The following is a 19,418-nucleotide window of genomic DNA, read 5'->3' as shown; positions in this document are numbered from 1 at the left end:
AGAGTCGCTGAATTTCGGGAGTCTCCCGGAAAATCCGGGAAGGTTGGCAAGTATGTATTTAAGTGATTCTTTGGTGTGCCACTCGATGGAGCCAAAACATTTGAGAATCACTGCAGTAGATCAACTACATTATTGTACTTATTTCAGTTAGGGTTTTTTTTGTAATTTCTATAAAACTATACTAGTTTGTTCAATTTCAAGTTTGAATGTGCTCGATATAGAACTACTTGGTAATTTTAGCTGTCAGGAAGCGGTTTGCAATGTGCCACTCCATTTCTTTAGGGGCCCCTCCTGAATGACTCATGAGTATGAGCATAAATAAATGATGGCAAAGTAAGAGTATGTCAGTCTAAAAAAACAAAAACTAAAAAAACATATCTCTGCATTGCATTGATATCCTGTTTGGGCCACCCAGGAAACAGGAAACGTTGTAGTGCTCAAAGTCCGGGGGGGGTGAAGTAATTGTGACGTCGCATTCCAAATGTCAAACATTCAGCAGCAGGTGCACACATGAAAAGGGGCGGAGTCACATAATGTGGGCGTAAACCTGCAGTCACATGGCTCCAGGAGGGGCAGGTGCTGCTTGCTGAGGTGTGCTCCTGTTTCTTTCCTAGCTCAGACTCTCCCACAGAGGAAGGCGAGGCAGGGTGGAAGGAGACACCTGAAGGCAGAACTGTTTGAACAAATCTTGTCAACTGCTAATTGTTCGTTTGCTGCCATTTCTTAAATCATAAATCAACTTCCTCTGGAGGGTTGAAGGAGCGGAAGCATGCGTCTTTTACCAAGGAGGCGTATGTCCCCTGTGAAGTGGGCTCTCATCGGGGCGGCTATCTTCATGGGGGTCTTGGTGCTTCTCCAGATGGAGGTTGTCCGCCCAACCGCCGGCGACCCTTGGTTCCAGGACCTGGTGCAGAAGAAGGATATGATGATGGTGAAGGTCCGTGATACGGTCTTAAACATCGGGAGCATCCAGATCGGTGTTCTGCCGCCTCCGCCTCCTCCCCCAGAACAGGTGGAGGACTCCATCACCCAGGAGACGGCTTGCCTGCCTGGCTTCTACAGCCAGGGAGAGCTCAAGCCTTACTTGGAGAGACCGCCGCAGGACCCCAAAGCCCCCGGAGCTGATGGGAAGGGATTTGAAAAGGCCAATCTGTCCCCAGAAGAGAAGAAGGAGAAGCAGGCGGGCGACACTAAGCACTGCTTCAATCAGTTTGCCAGCGACCGCATCTCTCTCAGCCGCAGTCTTGGCGACGACACGCGGCCTCCAGAGTAAGAAGATCTCTCACCATTTCTCACTCTTGCATATCACAGCTAGGGATGGTCTGGTCAGGGTTTTAGGCTGCCGACTCCGATCATCCATGAGTGAGATCGGCCGATACGATACCATCACAAGTATTAACTGTACATTTTGAAATACATCTATGGTGTGTGCTATTGACAGTTGAACAATATTACCACAATATTTAATCTATTTCATCTGTTTTGACATACAATTGTTGGATCAAAACAAGGTCAATAGCACACAATAACTAAACAAAAGCAAAAACTCCTTCCATTCATTATCTTACGCTTATCCGAGGTCGGGTCGCGGGGGCAGCAGGGAAGCCTAGACTTCCCTCTCCCGTGCCACTTGGTCCAGCTCCTCCCGGGGGATCCCGAGGCGTTCCCAGGCCAGCCGGGAGACATAGTCTTCCCAACGTGTCCTGGGTCTTCCCCGTGGCCTCCTGCCGGTCGGACGTGCCCTAAACACCTCCCTAGGGAGGCGTTCGGGTGGCATCCTGACCAGATGCCCGAACCACCTCATCTGGCTCCTCTAACCCAAAAACTACTATCTGCTACTAATTTAAATAATTCAGTTTTCGCCTTCAATGTCCGTCTGTGTGCAGGGAATTATTCCGCTATTTGCAAACATTTCCATAAACAACAAAATACTTATTTGGAGAAAAACAAAAATATCGACCCGATCACTCTGGTATCGCTTATATACTACTTAACATCGACACCACCAGTTTGTGGATCAATCCCTCTCTTTACGTGTTGTGTTATACGTTATATTATTCTCTCTCTAGACTCTTATTAATCTACTTGTTAATTATAATAAGTGCATTATTATATATGATACATGTATTATCAAATAATGATGTGCTAACTCTATTGGCTTGCTCTCAGTGTCTAACACATTTAGCCTCATCCTCCAGTGATAACCCTACTTACGATAGTGAGAAATGCAGTTTGATAGCCGTAATGGAGGTGATTGTTTTTAGCTTAGGGGAGCGGCTCCAGACTGTGTCCACAGAGGTTTTTTGATTGATTGAGACTTTTATTAGTAGGTTGCACAGTGAAGTACATATTCCGTACAATTGACCACTAAATGGTAACACCCGAATACGTTTTTCAACTTGTTTAATTGATTCATGATACAGATATATACTATCATATATACTATCATCATAATACAGTCATCACACAAGATAATCATCAGGGTGTATACATTGAATTATTTACATTATTTACAATTTGGGGTGTGGAGGGGGGGTGGGTTAGGTTTGGTTGTTATCATCAGTCATCAACAATTGAGAACAGAGAAATGGATATTGAAACAATGTAGGTCTGACTTGGTAGGATATGTACAGCAAGTAGTGGGCATAGAGAGAGAGAGAGAGAGAGAGAGAGAGAGATCAGAAGGCATAAGAGAAGTATCTACATTTGATTGTTTACATTTGATTATTAACAATCCGGGTAGGGTGTTAGTTTAGGGTTGAAGTTGCCTGGAGGTGTACTTTTATTGCGGTTTTGAAGGAGGATAGAGATGCCCTTTCTTTTATACCTGTTGGGAGCGCATTCCACATTGATGTGGCATAGAAAGAGAATGAGTTAAGACCTTTGTTAGATCGGAATCTGTGTTTAACGTGGTTAGTGGAGCTCCCCCTGGTGTTGTGGTTATGGCGGTCATTTACGTTAAGGAAGTAGTTTGACATGTACTTCGGTATCAGGGAGGTGTAGCGGATTTTATAGACTAGGCTCAGTGCAAGTTGTTTTACTCTGTCCTCCACCCTGAGCCAGCCCACTTTGGAGAAGTGGGTAGGAGTGAGGTGTGATCTGGGGTGGAGGTCTAGAAGTAGTGTGGTACATAATTAGCTACCAGCCGCTCGTCAGTATGGGGACGAAAAATAAGAAGTATCAGCCAAAGGGGATCGTGTTTGTGATCGACATTAAAAGGCATTAATGGCGATCACATACTTTTTCGTGAAAATCCAATCGATCGGCACATCCCTACTCACAACCCGCTTCCATTGATACAATAGCTTCTAAGGTAGATAGCTCGCCAGTATCATTGAAATGAACATTCTAGTTGAGGGCTTTTGAAAGTGCGGCATAGTGAGCCTCCCTTTCTCTCAGGTTATAATTGTCATGGAGACTACCCAAAAAACACATTGTTTGGAGAACATTTTGTGAAGTTTTCTGCGCACACAAGACACTCGCTACCTTGGACATTTTGCCTATGAAGTGAGCTTAGCAGGTTCGAAAGAAAAAAATACATGTAAATGTCTTTATTTACACAGTGGTTAGAGTGTCCGCCCTGAGATCGGGAGGTCGTGAGTTCAAACCCTGGGCGAGTCATACCAACGACTTCAAAAAATGGGACCCATTGCCTCCTTGCTTGGCACTCAGGATTAAGGGTTGGAATTGGGGGTTAAATCACCAAATGATTCCTGATCGCGGCGCAGGCTGCTGCTTACTGCTCCCCTCAACCTCCCAGGGGGTGAACATAGGGATGGGTCAAATGCAGAGGACAAATTTCACCACATCCAGTATGTGTGACAATTGCTGGGTCTTTAACTTTATTTTTCTCAAGCTGCAGCACACCTCACACTTTAGAGACCCTTGTTGCAGTTAAATTATATCTACTGTCTTTTCTTTCTCTCAACCACCGCCCCCAGGTGTGTAAAGCAGAGGTTCCCCCGCTGTCCTCCCCTGCCCACCACCAGCGTTATAATAGTCTTCCACAACGAGGCCTGGTCCACCCTCCTCAGGACGGTGTACAGCGTCCTGCACACGTCTCCTGCCTTCCTGCTCAAAGAGATCATTTTGGTGGATGATGCCAGCACTGACGGTAATGTGTACAAACCATTGTTAGAAGTAAAAGACAACGCCCGGTTTTGTTCATGGCAGCAATTTCCACCCAATTACTGCCATTAGACGTTGCGCTTAGAACAAAAACATTTGCTTTGAGTACCTACGCAATGTTAAAAAGGTCCCGCCCAGGGAATACGTGCAAAAGTAAGTCACACCCGCTAAGGCATGTTGCCTTAGGAGTTGCTGTCACCGTACTTGCTGTAAGATCTTAACAAGAAAAAAGAAAGGAGTAATTCATTTTCTTAAAATTTTTTATCAAATAATGAAATAAAAATACATTTAGAGTCTTTCTTACCCTCTATTGATAGCAGCACTGTCTATCCTCCATGCAAACATACTTTGTATGATCACCTCTGTTTTTGCTAAAAGTCCAATTTAGAAAAAAAGTAGTTGGTCTTTGATATTAGGGCTAAGAATCTTTGGGCACCACACGATTCGATTTGATTGTTTGGGGTAACAAATCAATTCAGAATTGATTCTCCATTCAAAACGGTTAAATAAATAATTTTTTAATAACATCGGGTGCCAGTTCTCTGATTAACTACTATCCTCCATAAAATAGATGAACAGTTTTAATACATTTCTGTATTACTTCCTACCCATAATATATTAACATCTGCAGTCCACTCCAAGGTTTCTCATTGTCATCCCATTGGGTTGAGTTTTTTCTTGCCCTGATGTGGGATCTGAGCCGAGGATGTCATTGTGGCTTGTGCAGCCATTTGAGACACTTGTGATTTAGGGCTATATAAGTAAACATCGATTGATTGATTGAATATTTTACCCAAATACTTAATAAAGTCAAATACAAATGAGGCAAGTGAAGTATTCCACACTTATTGTCATGTCCTTGGTGTTTGTTTTTCCGGAAGGCAACGGAAAGTTGGCTCGGGCGAGACGGGAATGTGAGTACATATTTTATTTTTACAATAACAAAAGGAACAAACTAAAGGCACGCACAATGGCGGAGAACAAACTATGAAACCAAAAAGACTATAGCACAAAGGCAATTAACTAAGAACACGAAACAAAACACTTACTGTGACATGGGACTGTGAACATGGCTTGAGGGGATAAAGAGTGTGCAGAGCATAAATGCGATGTCGCCAGGCTGACCAACAGAAAAAGAAAAGCTTAAATAACACAGACATGATTAACGACAACAGGTGCGTGACTCAAAACGTGAAACAGGTGCGTGACGTGACAGGTGAAAACTAATGGGTTGCTATGGAAACAAAACAAGGGAGTGAACAACCAGAAACTAAAGAGTCCAATAACTAAACTAAACAAAACATGACTAAAACAAAACATGATTACACAGACATGACACTTATCTTTTCTAAAGTAAATCTGTACAGCAGATATGGGCATCTACATCAACAATATGATTTGCCAAAAGTGGCTGGACAGGACGGATAAAAAAATATAAAATAAATAAAAAATATTTATTTAATTTTTTTTAAATTATTATTATTCTTTTTTATTTAATTTAATTTAATTTTATTTTTATTTTTTTTAATGGCTTTTTGATTTGTTTTCATCAATTAAAAATCATTACATATTAGGTCTTGGTTCAATAGGTTATGTGCAATCATTTTAATATGTTTTAATAAACAATGAACCAGTTAGGCCCTTAGCTTGTAGCACATTTGGTTTTTTGGCCCTCTGATGTATTTGACTTTGACATCCCTGCTACACAGCGTCTCTTCTCTCAATTTATAGACCGATTATCGCGAATGATGATGTCACACTTACACTTTCATTAAAACGGTAAACAGGTTGTAGATTCTACAATGTACACACTAGATATTTATGGTGTAAAAAATGTCTATGCAAACATTATTTTGGCGACATTGTGACAAGCAGACCAGCCAGTAAGCCACGCCCCCAGCCTCCTCTGCTTTCCACACACATGCACACACACACACACACACACACACACACACACACACACACACACACACTCACACACACACACACACACACACACACACACGCACACGCACGCACACACACATTTGTTACCTTCTTAAGACCTCTGAAAAATAACTCTTTAGGACCACCCGTTCTAGATATATAAAGATTTGTATTTACAACATTAATAATATATACATATTATGCATATATAAATAAGCTTGTTGTGAAAAATGAGTTGGAATTTCACAAGAAAAAGGTCACAGTTTCACAAGAAAAACTTAGAATTTTGGCAGTAGTACAATAAAAGTCGTAATTCTACTCAATGCAAGTCAACATTTTACAAGATAAACTGAACATTTGTGCAATATTATGATAAAAGTTGGAATTTTACTCAATAACAGTCGCAATTTTACAAGAAAAGCTTAACATTTTTGGCAATTTTATGAAAAGAGTCATAATTTTAAACGGCAAAAGTCACAATTTTATAAGAAAACCTTAAAATGTTGGCAACATTAAAATAATAATCAGAATTTTACTTGGAAAAATTATGACAAGTCATCATTTTACTTAAAAAAAAATTCACTATTTTACAAGAACAAAAAAACAACTGGCAATTGTGTGATAAAAGTCGGAATTGTATATGACAAATGTCACCATTTTGCATTAAAAAGTAATAATTTTACATAAAAAAGTAACAAATTTACGAGAAAATATTGCAATATTACAGAAACAGAAAGAATATGAGAAGTTGTTTCCAATTTTGTAAGAAAAAAGTCGACACATTGTGAGAAAAAAAGACTGATTTTAGTTCATGTTTTGTTTGTAATTGTTTTTTAATCTTTATTATTCCTTTCAAGTTTTTACAGTATGTCTCTATGTACATATTTATTTATTTATTTGAATTCATTTTGGCCAAAGGGGGTGCATTTCAAATTCTTACACACACTTGTTATTACATATGTTGGCCAGAGGGGGAGCACTTCACATTTTTACACACACTTGTTATTTCATATATTGACCAGAGGGGGAGCACTTTTAAAACACACAGTCAATTTGAAAAATCCCTCCTTTTTGGGACCTGGCGGGTTTTTTTCAGGGATGAATAGGGAAGTCCTTCTTTAGCTGTCGTCTTGTTTTATCATATATTGCTGCCTTTGCCTTTGTTTACTTTTGAATGCACATTAAATCAACAAGAAATTCCTCACTTTGGAGCAATGTTCACAGACTCTAGTATTTGGCTCTCTATTAGATGCAATGGTTTTCCGTATTGGGACCATGATTTCGGTTCTAACTTGTTCACCGGTCCTCATATGGAAGGTACTTTTCCTTGTTGATGTCTCAAGAAGGGTAGCAATACAAGAACACACACACACACACACACACACACACGAGCAAAAACATTTATGACACAGTTGACCACTCCCTGGTTAACGGTTATTAGTTATTGTGTCAATTACATTGTGACTTTTAATAGGTGTCAACAGTAAGCATTCAGGAGGCTCTCCAGACAACCTTTCAGTCAATGTCGTTGTATCCCCGCAGAGTACCTGCAGAGCCAACTGGTGGAGTTTGTTCGCAAGCTGAAGATTGTCAGCGTGTTGAGGCAGCAGGAGAGGAAGGGTCTCGTCCCGGCCAGGCTGCTCGGCGCCAGTGTTGCCCAGGGCGAAGTGCTCACCTTCCTTGATGCCCACTGTGAGCACACATAAGCACATTATTGACAAGTGGCAGTAGTAGTACTGCTACTTAGGGGATGATGTTAGCTTTACATTTGTCTTCTTAACGACACTACGAATGTTCGCAAACATGACATTGTGTGGTTCTAGGCGAATGTTTCCACGGTTGGTTAGAACCACTGCTCAGACGCATCGTCGAAGTGCCAAATGTTGTGGTCAGTCCACATATCGCCACCCTTGACCACAACAACTTTGCGTTCTCAAAGCCCAAAGCCACTGACCGAGCCCACAACCGGGGAAACTTCGACTGGGGCTTGAGTTTTCGCTGGGAGGCGATCCCCTCAAAAGCCAGTGCTCTGCGCAAGGATGAAACCTACCCTGTCAAGTAAGACGACGATCCGACTCTGGCTTTGGTCTCTTTGGAGCCACTGTACAAACTTTTTTTTTTACCATTTTCAGAACGCCCACTTTTGCTGGAGGTCTCTTTTCCATCTCAAAGAGCTACTTTGAACACATTGGAACATATGACGATCAAATGGAGATTTGGGGTGGCGAGAATCTGGAAATGTCCTTTCGGGTCAGTCATTTGAGCTTCACATTCAAAATGCACTCGTTCTCTGTCTGAAATGAAAACAAACAGGAGAGCTGCCATCTTTTGCAATGCATTGTGGGTTAATGATGTGTTTGTTTAATCATTTCTGAACGTACTGGGGCAAGCGGTGGAAAACGGATGTGTGGATAAATCCTCATCTTCTGCTTTGATTTATTCTAGTTCTTCGCTTCAGTACTTCTGATTCTATTGCTCAATTTGCTACTGGCTGCAAAGTGTATCATTTCTATTGCATTGATATCTGAACAGGCAACTAGTAAGGTTTTTTCCAATAAGATGTTTTTGTCATTTACTTTTTATATTTTTCAAGTTAGTTGACCTAGGACAGCACGGTGTTACAGGGGTTGGCGTTCCTGGCTTACAGTGAGAAGGTCCTCGGTTTGAGGTTTTTCTGTGTGGAGTTTGCATGTTCTCCCCGTGACTGCATGAATTCCCTCCGGGTACTCCGGCTTGATCCCACCTCCGAAGACATGCACCTGGGTTGGCAACACTAAATTGACCTGAGTGTGTGAATGTGAGTGTGAATGTTAAAGTTAAAGTTAAACCAGTGTGGTGAAATTACCCTCTGCATTTGACACATCCCCTTGTTCCACCCCCTGGGAGGTGAGGGGAGCAGTGATTTTGGTGATTTAACCCCCAATTCCAACCCTTGATGCTGAGTGCCAAGCAGGGAGGTAATGGGTCCCATTTTTATAGTCTTTGGTATGACTGAACTCACGACATACCGATCTCAGGGCGGACACTCTAACCACAAGGCCACTGAGCAGGTAAAGGTTGTCTGTCTATCTATGTTCCTGGGATAGGCTCCAGTCAACCCCACACCCACGTCTCTAAAAGGGACAAAGAGTAGAAAATGGTTACGGTTGAAAATTACTTAAACTATTGTCTAATCAACATCTGCATTGCTTTTTTTTGTTTTGCATGCGCACATAAAAACATGTGTTTTGCATACGTGCGAGGCAGGTGTGGCAGTGTGGCGGTCAGATGGAGATCATTCCTTGCTCTGTGGTGGGCCACGTCTTCCGCACCAAGAGCCCGCACACCTTCCCCAAGGGCATAGAGATCACTCGCAACCAAGTGCGCCTGGCTGAAGTGTGGCTCGATAACTACAAGAAGATCTTCTATCGCCGTAACAACAAAGCTGCTAAAATGGCCAGAGAGGTCAGTATGGGGAGTCAGTGTCACAGGCAGGGGCCGACATACTGTTAGGCTAACACAGGCCTGGGGGCCCTAAAATGTCACATCAAAAAAAAAATATCTCTTGTTCAAACGTCAAGAGCTCTCTTTTTCCCACCAGTCACACACGTCCGGCCTTCACAACAATAGCGCTACTCGTTACAGTCGGTTCAACTGCGCAAACAAAAAAAATGATGTCCTCTCAGCTACAACAGATAGAGATGTCCGATTTTTGCGTTTTGAATGAGCTGCCGAGCCAGGCGATCTTTACCGCAGCTGTGTCCCAGTGTTGGACACAGGATAAAAAAGATTGTACTCACGTGAAAGATTCGTAAATTGGAGAGCACCTTACAATGTCTTCACAGTGCAACGCCGTTTCTAAGATACTAATCCTCACTACCATGGTGGGAAATAAACATGAGTTTCTTCCGAGTACACTATCACTGGAGGACTAAAGAAAGAGGAATGGCTAAGCATGCTACACACAAGAAGGTTAAAGCTTCAATGTAAAGTAGGGTTGATCGATCCAGAGGTCGATACTATCCATACCTAGTGTAGTATCAATATATAAATGATACTAAAGTGTTTCGATCAATATTTTTCTTTTTGTTGTTCTTGTCGTTATTATATAATCTATTTTTTTGGACTATTTTGTAATTGTTTACAAAGTCAGGGAGCAAGTATTTGGATCCAGTAAAGCTTTGAGGGCAAAACCCAAATACTTAATGTCACGACTGGGACAGTGGCGAGGTTTGTTCTCCCGAGGTGCAAAAGATTTGGACCAGATGTGGCGTGAAGGGGAGTACATTATTTTAACACTATAACTACAAAAAAAAGAAGCAAACAAAAGGCGCGCACAAGGGCGGAAGTACAAAACTTGACTATAAACACAAAACTTGCACAACGGCAGAAACTATGAACAATGAAACAAAACTTGCAAACTATGGCATGAATAAAGAAAACTTACTTGGACGAGAAAACGGCATGAAAAAGCGCAGCAAGGGTCATAAGGGTGTGTGGAGAGTGTGTCAGGGGTATGAATGCGGATGTCGCCAGAAAGACAAACTGAAAACAATGAACTTAAATACTACAGACATGATTAGTGAAAACAGGTGCGTGACTCAAAACTTGAAACAGGTGCGTAACGTGACAGGTGAAAACTAATGGTTGCTATGGTGACAAAACAAACAAAAGTGCACAAAAAGTCCAAAAACAAAACCGAACATGACTAAAACAAAACTTGATCACACAGACATGACACTTAAATGGGAGTCGATAGTTGTTTTAGCTTTAGCTTTTAGTTATTGTGCACTAGCCACTTTATTTTGTTTAAAAAATTATACGTTGCTTTCAATACTACAAATTTAATACATCATCTGATTTCCAACAATACCAGCAAAGTCTACATTTAGTAGGACAAGATAAAAATGTGTTTTTGTGTTTACTTTAGGTACCCGCTACAAAACATTTGAAGTTCTGTAATTATTGTCAAAGTAATGGATCGGGACTCGAAATTGGATCAGATCTTAGACCAATAAGTCTCATCGGGATCGTAGGCCAAAAATGTTGATTGGGATTAGGGATCTATACCGAGTACCGGTATTTTTTGGCATGATTCCTAATTAGGTCGGCCCATTAGGACGGTGAAGATTCTGAACTAACCACTCTGCCATCGTTTTTTTTTTGTTCCAGCTGACCGACGCAATTATGGCACGCTGTCACATTCAGTTCAGCGGCCACTGATTACACATTAAAATCAGCTTTGAATAATGACAAATAAGGAAGCAACACCACACAAAGTTTGTAACACAACAATATTTCCTCCTCAGAAGTTCCTCAAAGTCATGCACGCTGTGTCAGTTTGAACGCACTTAACTCAAAAATAGTCGCGACCGCGTTTTACCAACCATCCTCAGAGCGATCCATTACATGGAACATTGAAACAATATAAATATAATAATCCATGAAGTTGCTTTCAAGCAAGATAGCAGCCGTTGTGGCTTACAGGTCTCTGGTTGCCGTCTGACGTCACTCCATTGCGTGGCGTTAAAACACATCTGGCTCAAATGTGTTTCACTTCGTTCTGTCTATTGACTACAAACTGGACGATTGAGTATTGCATATGCTCATTGGGTCTTTGTATTTATACAAAACACACTACACACGGTAGCGCAACGCTCAATATGGCTTCCGGTCCGTCACTCAAATACGTCTGTGTGCAACACAAACACAAATAACAATTCCTATTGTTGCAAAATGCACACTCACATAACATGCTAATTGACTGTATTGATGTATATGATATATAGAAATTATATATCATGTAAAAGGTGAGTGCTCTGCACATGCATGCCATATATAAATATTATTTCCAGCTGTGTGTAATTGTAATAAAAAAGAGATGGATCCGTGAGGTCTTTACAAGAAGATGACACATCTGTATTTCACCTTGTACTGCACACATAGTTGACTTCTTTAAGACTTAAAAAAAAAAAAAAACGGTATTGATAAAAGATTTCCCTGCTCTGAGATGTTACAGTACATCATGTTGGAGGTGTTATGGTTATGGTTTAATTTAATGTAAATGCAAATTAAAATGCATTTTATCACAACTTAATTTCCAAAATGTACATATAGTACCGATCAGAGTACCGATAAATACCGGTATCGATAAGGAATATCGATAAGGGTATTGTACCGATAAAATCTTAACGATATACAGTACAGGCCGAAAAGTTTGGACACACCTTCTCCTCATTGAATGCGTTTTCTTTATTTTCATGACTATTTACATTCATACTTGCCAACCTTGAGACCTCCGATTTCGGGGGGTGGGGCGGGGCGGTTAAGAGGGGAGGAGTATATTTACAGCTAGAATTCACCAAGTCAAGTATTTCATATATATATATATATATATATATATATATATATATATATATATATATATATATATATATATAAATAAATAAATACTTGAATTTCAGTGTTCATTTATTTCCACATATACACGCACATAACACTCATCTACTCATTGTTGAGTTAAGGGTTGAATTGTCCATCCTTGTTCTATTCTCTGTCACTATTTTCCACTTCTTCTTCCCGGAGGCTATCCAGGTCCAATTGCAGCTGCGGCTTGGAACTTACAAGCGTATTTCTTCATCTTACTTGTCGTCGGCGTCGCCACGGCTGTATTTCCTCGTTCTTCTGCTTCGTCTCCTTGTTGTGTGCGCAGTTGTGCACTGCACTCTCTAAAAGCCGTAGATGTTATTGTCACATATGCATGTACAGTAGATGGCAGTATTGTCCTGTTTAAGAGTGTCACAACATTGCTGTTTACGGCAGACGAACTGCTTTACGGTAGACGAAAACGTGACTGCTGTTGTTTGGTGTTGTTACCGCGCTGGGAGGACGTTAATGAAACTGCCTAACAATAAACCCACATAAGAAACCAAGAACTCGCCCTCGATCATTCTACAGTTATAACGTCATTGGGCAGGCACGCTGTTTATATTGTGGGAAAGCGGATGTGAAAACAGGCTGTCTGGAGGGGGCGTGGCCTCCAGCTCCGCCTGAATTTTGGGAGATTTTCGGGAGAAAATTTGTCCCAGGAGGTTTTCGGGAGAGGCGCTGAATTTCGGGAGTCTCCCGGAAAATCCGGGAGGGTTGGCAAATATGTTTACATTGTAGATTGTCACTGAAGGTATCAAAACTCTGCGATGAGGTGGCGACTTGTCCAGGGTGTACCCCGCCCGATTGTAGCTGAGATAGGCTCCAGCGCCCCCCGCCACCCCCAAAGGGAATAAGCGGTAGAAAATGGATGGATGGATGGGTATCAAAACTATGAATAAACACACAGTTATGTACTTAACAAAAAAAGGTGAAATAACTGAAAACATGTTTTATATTCTAGTTTGTTCAAAATAGCCACCCTTTGCTCTGATTACTGCTTTGCACACTTTTGGCATTCTCTTGATGAGCTTCAAGCCCACCTGTGAAGTGAAAAGCTTCAGGTGACGACCTCTTGAAGCTCATTGAGAGTGTGCAAAAAAGTAATCAGAGCAAAGAGTGGGTACTTTGAAGAAACTAGAATATAAAACATGTTTTCAGTTATATCACCTTTTTTGTTAAGTACATAACTCCACATGTGTTCATTCATAGTTTTGATGCCTTCAGTGACAATCTACAATGTAAATAGTCATGAAAATAAAGAAAACACATTGAATGAGAAGGTGTGTCCAAACGTTTGCCCTGTACTGTACATCCCTTAATCCCTAATAACAGTATTTCCGCTATTGGTTGCAGCACACCTATGGGGACATCTCTGATCGTCTAAAACTGAAGGAGAACTTACAGTGCAAGAACTTCACTTGGTACCTAAACAATGTCTACCCAGAAGCTTTCATTCCAGACCAAACCCCATTAAAATACGGAGCAGTAAGTGACGTTTCTCTACTTGTAATGTAAAACCCAGGCTGTACATGTCATTCAGTTTGCCTCTTGCTCCAGATTAGGAACGCGGGATCTAAAACTTGCCTGGATACTGGTGATTCAAAACCAGCGGGGAAATCTCCTATCATGTACAAATGCCACAACATGGGAGGCAACCAGGTACACACACTGTCACACGGTTAGAAATCAGAAGGAGGCTGAGCCATTTAACTGGTACCTCTTCTCCAGTACTTTGAGTACACTTCCCATAGTGAACTGCGTCATAATGTCGGCGAGGAACTGTGTCTTCATGCAGTGCCTAATACCGCCCAGGTGAAGTTTGAGAACTGCAAGCTGCGTGGGAAGGACACAATTGTCTCCCCACAACAGAAGTGGATCTTCACAGAGGTTTGGGCTGTTTTTAATCCACATTTCCACACACAGTCAATCAATGTCGGTACCCTTCTACCTTTTCAGGAGAACCTTCTGAAGAATCCAAGCAGTGGGAAATGTTTACAGCTGAACGGAAATGTTATTCAGATGGACACATGTAATGCCTCTGACCTCTACCAGCACTGGAGCTTCGGATGACATGCCCTGCTGCTAAACCACCTGTCAACCTGTAGTCCTCCTGGTCCTAGAGACCAGATCAGTGCAGGTTCCGTAAGACTCTAAGCGGCGCAGGGAGCTTGTGGTTGCAATTAGTAGCCTGTTAGCGTTGAAGGAAAGGAAATCCAGGTTGATGAATGTGGAGGTACTGTATGGGATGTTTCTTAAATTATTTTTATACTGTGTTGGACCTCCTGCGTTGTGGCTGCTGTGATGGTGCTGATGATGAGGACAATAAACTGATAAGACAAATAATAATAATAATAATGTACCTTTGGGAAAATACACTCATTATTACTGGTTAAATGTTTAGAACATCTAGAAACATTAGTCACATATTTGTACAGTGGAACTAGAACTACTGTTAGAGACTTAATGTTTTTATGAGATCGACAGTACAGTAACACCTCAACTTACGCGCTTAATGGAGCTCTTGACTCAAAACACTTGTATCTCAAATCAATGTCTCCGATTGAAGTGAATTCAAATCAAAGTATTTGGTGCTTTCTGGCCATTTCAGCACAATTGTAACACGTAACATGTCTTTTAAAAAAACATCTAAACTTTTAGATAATAAATATTGCATGAGAACAATACAATAAAATGCAATACTAACAACCACAGCAGTTTCATGAAGTGATGTAATGATAATGTACTTTATTTACCTTGGGGAGTGGACTTCTTTGGTATCACACCAGCAACAGCTTTTCCATATTTTTGTGGATTAAGGTTCACCTTAGATATTGTTCTAGCATTATTGGTTGTTGTTTTCCTGACGACATTGTCCTTTACACTTTCTTTTTTTCCCATGGTTAGAAGAACAAAGTTTTGTCAATCTCTAGCTATACAAGCTACTGCTACAGCGGGTAACACCAGATGTTTTGGATGTTACCCGTTACCTGTTACACTAACTAATGGCGGGTATGCTTGTAACTCCAATGTTTGCTTGCAACTTAAAGCATAACAATTAGCTAAGAGACAGCTCTTATTTCAAAACACTTTTTTTTTCGCTTTTTTCTTTTTTTTTGCATAATCACAGTCTTGCATTCCTTCATACTTCCTCCAAATCAGCGTTTTTCAACTTTTTCTGGCACAACCACTAGCAGAAAACATTAAAAAAATGAAACTCAACAGCCGATAGTGACAGTAAAAAGTCGTTCTCGCAATTGTTGGATACGAATTCAAACCATAACCAAGCATGCATCACTATAGCCCTTGTCTCAAAGTAGGTGTACTGTCACGACCTGTCACATCACACCGTGACTTATTTCAAGTTTTTTGGTGTTTTCCTGTTGTGTTTAGTTCTTGTCTTGCGCTCCTATTTTGTTGTTGATTGTCATATACGGATGTGCTTTGTGGACGCCGTCTCCACCCACTGCAAGTCTTTGCTGTCGTCCAGCATTATGATTTTGTTTACTTTGCAGCCAGTTCAGTTTTAGCTTTGTTTAGCATAGCCATCCTTAAGCTTCAATGCCTTTTCTTAGCGGCACTTGCCTTTTGTTTATTTTTGGTTTAAAGGGGAACATTATCACAATTTCAGAAGGGTTAAAACCATTAAAAATCAGTTCCCAGTGGCTTATTTTATTTTTCGAAGTTTTTTTCAAACTTTTACCCATCACGCAATATCCCTAAAAAAAGCTTCAAAGTGCCTGATTTTAACCATCGTTATATACACCCGTCCATTTTCCTGTGACGTCACATAGTGATGCCGATACAAACAAACATGGCGGATAGAACAGCAAGTTTATAGCGACATTAGCTCGGATTCAGACTCAGATTTCAGCGGCTTAAGCGATTCAACAGATTACGAATGTATTGAAACGGATGGTTGTAGTGTGGAGGCAGGTAGCGAAAACGAAATTGAAGAAGAAACTGAAGCTATTGAGCCATATCGGTTTGAACCGTATGCAAGCGAAACCGACGAAAACGACACTAAAACTGAAACTAAAAAGAGTCCAAAACCAAGCAGAACATAACTTGAACAAAACATGATCACACAGACATGACACTATCCTCTTGTTGTGGGGCAGACTGGCTCATACATGCACATGCATCCTGCACTGTTGCCATTTCTAAGACAAATTAGTGTATAGTTCAAACTTACATCTGTCAGTAGACTCGCTATGGAAGCGCTAAAAAACTACAAAATGGATGACGGGGAGAAGGCACAGTCAAAGTGGATGAATGGAAATAAGAAAGCCCACAGTATCCTTAACAGACAGTTAGAAAGAGGCTTGAAGACGATGTGGCGATCATTACTAAAATATTAATACCGCCAATACCAAATATAAAATATGTGAGATAGTGTGCATCATTAAAAAAGAACAAAGTGTAAAGTAAGCTTGAAATGTTGTCTAAATGAAACATGATTGATGGGAAATTCTAATTTTTCTTTCACCAAGGTAAGTACGCAATGTGCAAGTGCAGCGGCACACCGTGCTGTGATTAGTCATTCAGTCTTTCAATTGTTAATTTAGAAAATTACTGGCAATTCAAATAAGTCACTTAATGTTATAAAACAGCAGGTGCATGCCTCCTTGTATCGTAGGCTATTTGGAGACACTACGGCGTTTAATATAAATAAGATAAAAAAAATCAGTACAGAATTATACCATCATTTTGTGATTTAATATTGATTGACTATCATTCCCCGACAGCAGCAACACTTGAAATACAATACTTTTTATACAATACACAAAACCAGTGAAGTTGGCACGTTGTCCATCCATCCATCCATTTCCTTTTCAACTTATATTCACTTGAATAGACTGCAAAGACAAGATATTTAATGTTCAAACTGAGAAACTACATTTTTTTTTGGCAAATAATCATGAACTTAGAATTTAATGGCAGCAACCCACTGCGAAAAAGTTGGCACAGGGGCATTTTTACCACTGTGTTACATGGCCTTTCCTTTTAACAACACTCAGTAAACATTTGGGAACTGAGGAGACCAATTTTTGAAGCTTTTCAGGTGGAATTCTTTCCCATTCTTGCTTGATGTACAGCTTAAGTTGTTCAACAGTCTATGTTGTCGTATTTGACGCTTCATAATGCACCACACATGTTCAATGGGAGACAGGTCTGGACTACAGGCAGGCCAGTTTTATACTCCCTCGTCCCAGGAAGAATGCTTTGCGGAAAACTTTTATTTATAGATCTTTATCGCTCTGGAATAACCTGCCTCGAATTCTCACCGGCATTGAAAGTAAACAGGTTTTTAAAAAGAGAGTAATATTTTATCTGAGTCTTTAAATTAGTCTGCTCGTTGATGATTTGTTTGGTTTTATATTGTGTAGTTATATCTATTTGGTAATTATTATTCTGTGACTGTAAATTGTTTGCTTGTTTTCTTATTGATGCTTTTATTTTTTTATTTTTTTATGTATTGTGTAGTTATATTTATATGCTTTTACTTGTAATTGTATTGTATTGTGGACCCCAGGAAGACTAGTAGGTTGTTGAGGCAACCAGCTAATGGGGATCCTTAATACAAATCAAAATCAAATCAGTCTAGAACTACGAAGCCACGCTGTTGTAACACGTGCAGAATGTGGCTTGGCCTTGTCTTGCTGAAATAAGCAGGGGCGTCCATGAAAAAGACGTTGCTTGGATGGCAACACATATGTTACTCCAAAACCTGTATGTACCTTTCAGCATTTATGGTGCCTTCACAAATGTGTAAGTTACCCATGCCATGGGCACTAATACACCCCCATACCATCACAAATGCTAGCTTTTGAACTTTGCGCCTATACCAGTCCGGATGGTTCTTTTCCTCTTTGGACTACTACAATTTGAAATGTCGACTTGTCAGACCACAGAACACTTTTCCACTTTGCATCAGTCCATCTTAGATGAGCTTGGACCCAGCGAAGCGTTTCTGGGTGTTGTTGATAAATGGCTTTGGCTTTTCATAGTAGAGTTTTGGTTTTGTAGTTGGTCGCTACAGATGTAGCGACCAACTGTAGTTACTGACAGTGGATTCCTGAAGTGTTCCTGAGCCCTTGTGGTGATATCCGTTACACACTGATGTCGCTTTTTGATGCTGTACCGCCTGAGGGATCAAAAGGTCATGGGCATTCAATGTTGGTTTTAGAACTTGCAGTGATTTCTCCAGATTCTGTAAACCTTTTGATGATATTACAGACCGTAGATGGTGAAATCCCTAAATTCCTTGCAATAGCAGTTTGAGAAATGTTGTTCTTAAACTGTTTGACAATTTGCTCACACATTTGTTCACAAAGTGGTGACCCTCACCCCATCTTGTTTGTGAATGTGTGAGCATTTCATGGAAGCTTCTTTTATACCCAATCATGGCACCCACCTGTTCCCAATTAGCCTGTTCCCGGCGTTAACTACAACATCAGCGACCTCCTACCAGGGCTTGCCCATTTTTGTGGCCCTAAACAACATTTTGCTTGTTGCCCAATTTCAGTCTTTGTTCCCAATTAGCCTGTTCACCTGTGGGATGTTCCAAATAAGTGTTTGATGAGCATTCCTCAACTTTCTCAGTCTTTATTGCCATTTGTGCCAGCTTTTTTGAAACATGTTGCAGGCATCAAATATCTAAATGAGCTAATATTTGCAAAAAATAACAAAGTTTACCAGTTCAAACGTTAAGTATCATGTCTTTGCAGTCTATTCAATTGAATATAAGTTGAAAAGGATTTGCAAATCATTGCACTCTGTTTTTATTTACGATTTACACAACGTGCCAACTTCACTGGTTTTGGGTTTTGTATTTTACCAGACACTTAAGGTATATTTGCACAAACTAACGCCGATACCAGCCGGAATTTTACTCTGTATCGGATCAGAATAAAAATCAATGGTATTACACATCACTAATGTTGACAAAGAAAAGT

The 19,418-nt window shown here is 40.6% G+C and overlaps 1 protein-coding gene across 1 annotated transcript; it reads left to right on the top strand.

The window, feature by feature from the left end:
* The first annotated feature begins 637 nt into the window (after positions 1 to 637).
* On the top strand, positions 638 to 15,168 carry galnt6 (UDP-N-acetyl-alpha-D-galactosamine:polypeptide N-acetylgalactosaminyltransferase 6 (GalNAc-T6)). The gene is made up of 10 exons (XM_061971944.2): positions 638 to 1,269; positions 3,942 to 4,114; positions 7,597 to 7,746; positions 7,878 to 8,112; positions 8,187 to 8,304; positions 9,301 to 9,498; positions 13,816 to 13,947; positions 14,020 to 14,121; positions 14,191 to 14,349; positions 14,419 to 15,168. Exons 1-10 carry the CDS (start codon positions 770 to 772, stop codon positions 14,530 to 14,532), a joined length of 1,881 nt encoding a protein of 626 aa, XP_061827928.2. The 5' UTR covers positions 638 to 769; the 3' UTR covers positions 14,533 to 15,168.
* Positions 15,169 to 19,418: the final 4,250 nt, after the last annotated feature.

Source organism: Nerophis lumbriciformis, linkage group LG01 (assembly GCF_033978685.3).
Source record: "Nerophis lumbriciformis linkage group LG01, RoL_Nlum_v2.1, whole genome shotgun sequence".
NCBI classification, from domain to species: domain Eukaryota; kingdom Metazoa; phylum Chordata; class Actinopteri; order Syngnathiformes; family Syngnathidae; genus Nerophis; species Nerophis lumbriciformis.
The sequence above is the reverse complement of the archived record's forward strand: the minus strand, read 5'-3'. Positions and strand labels throughout refer to the sequence as shown.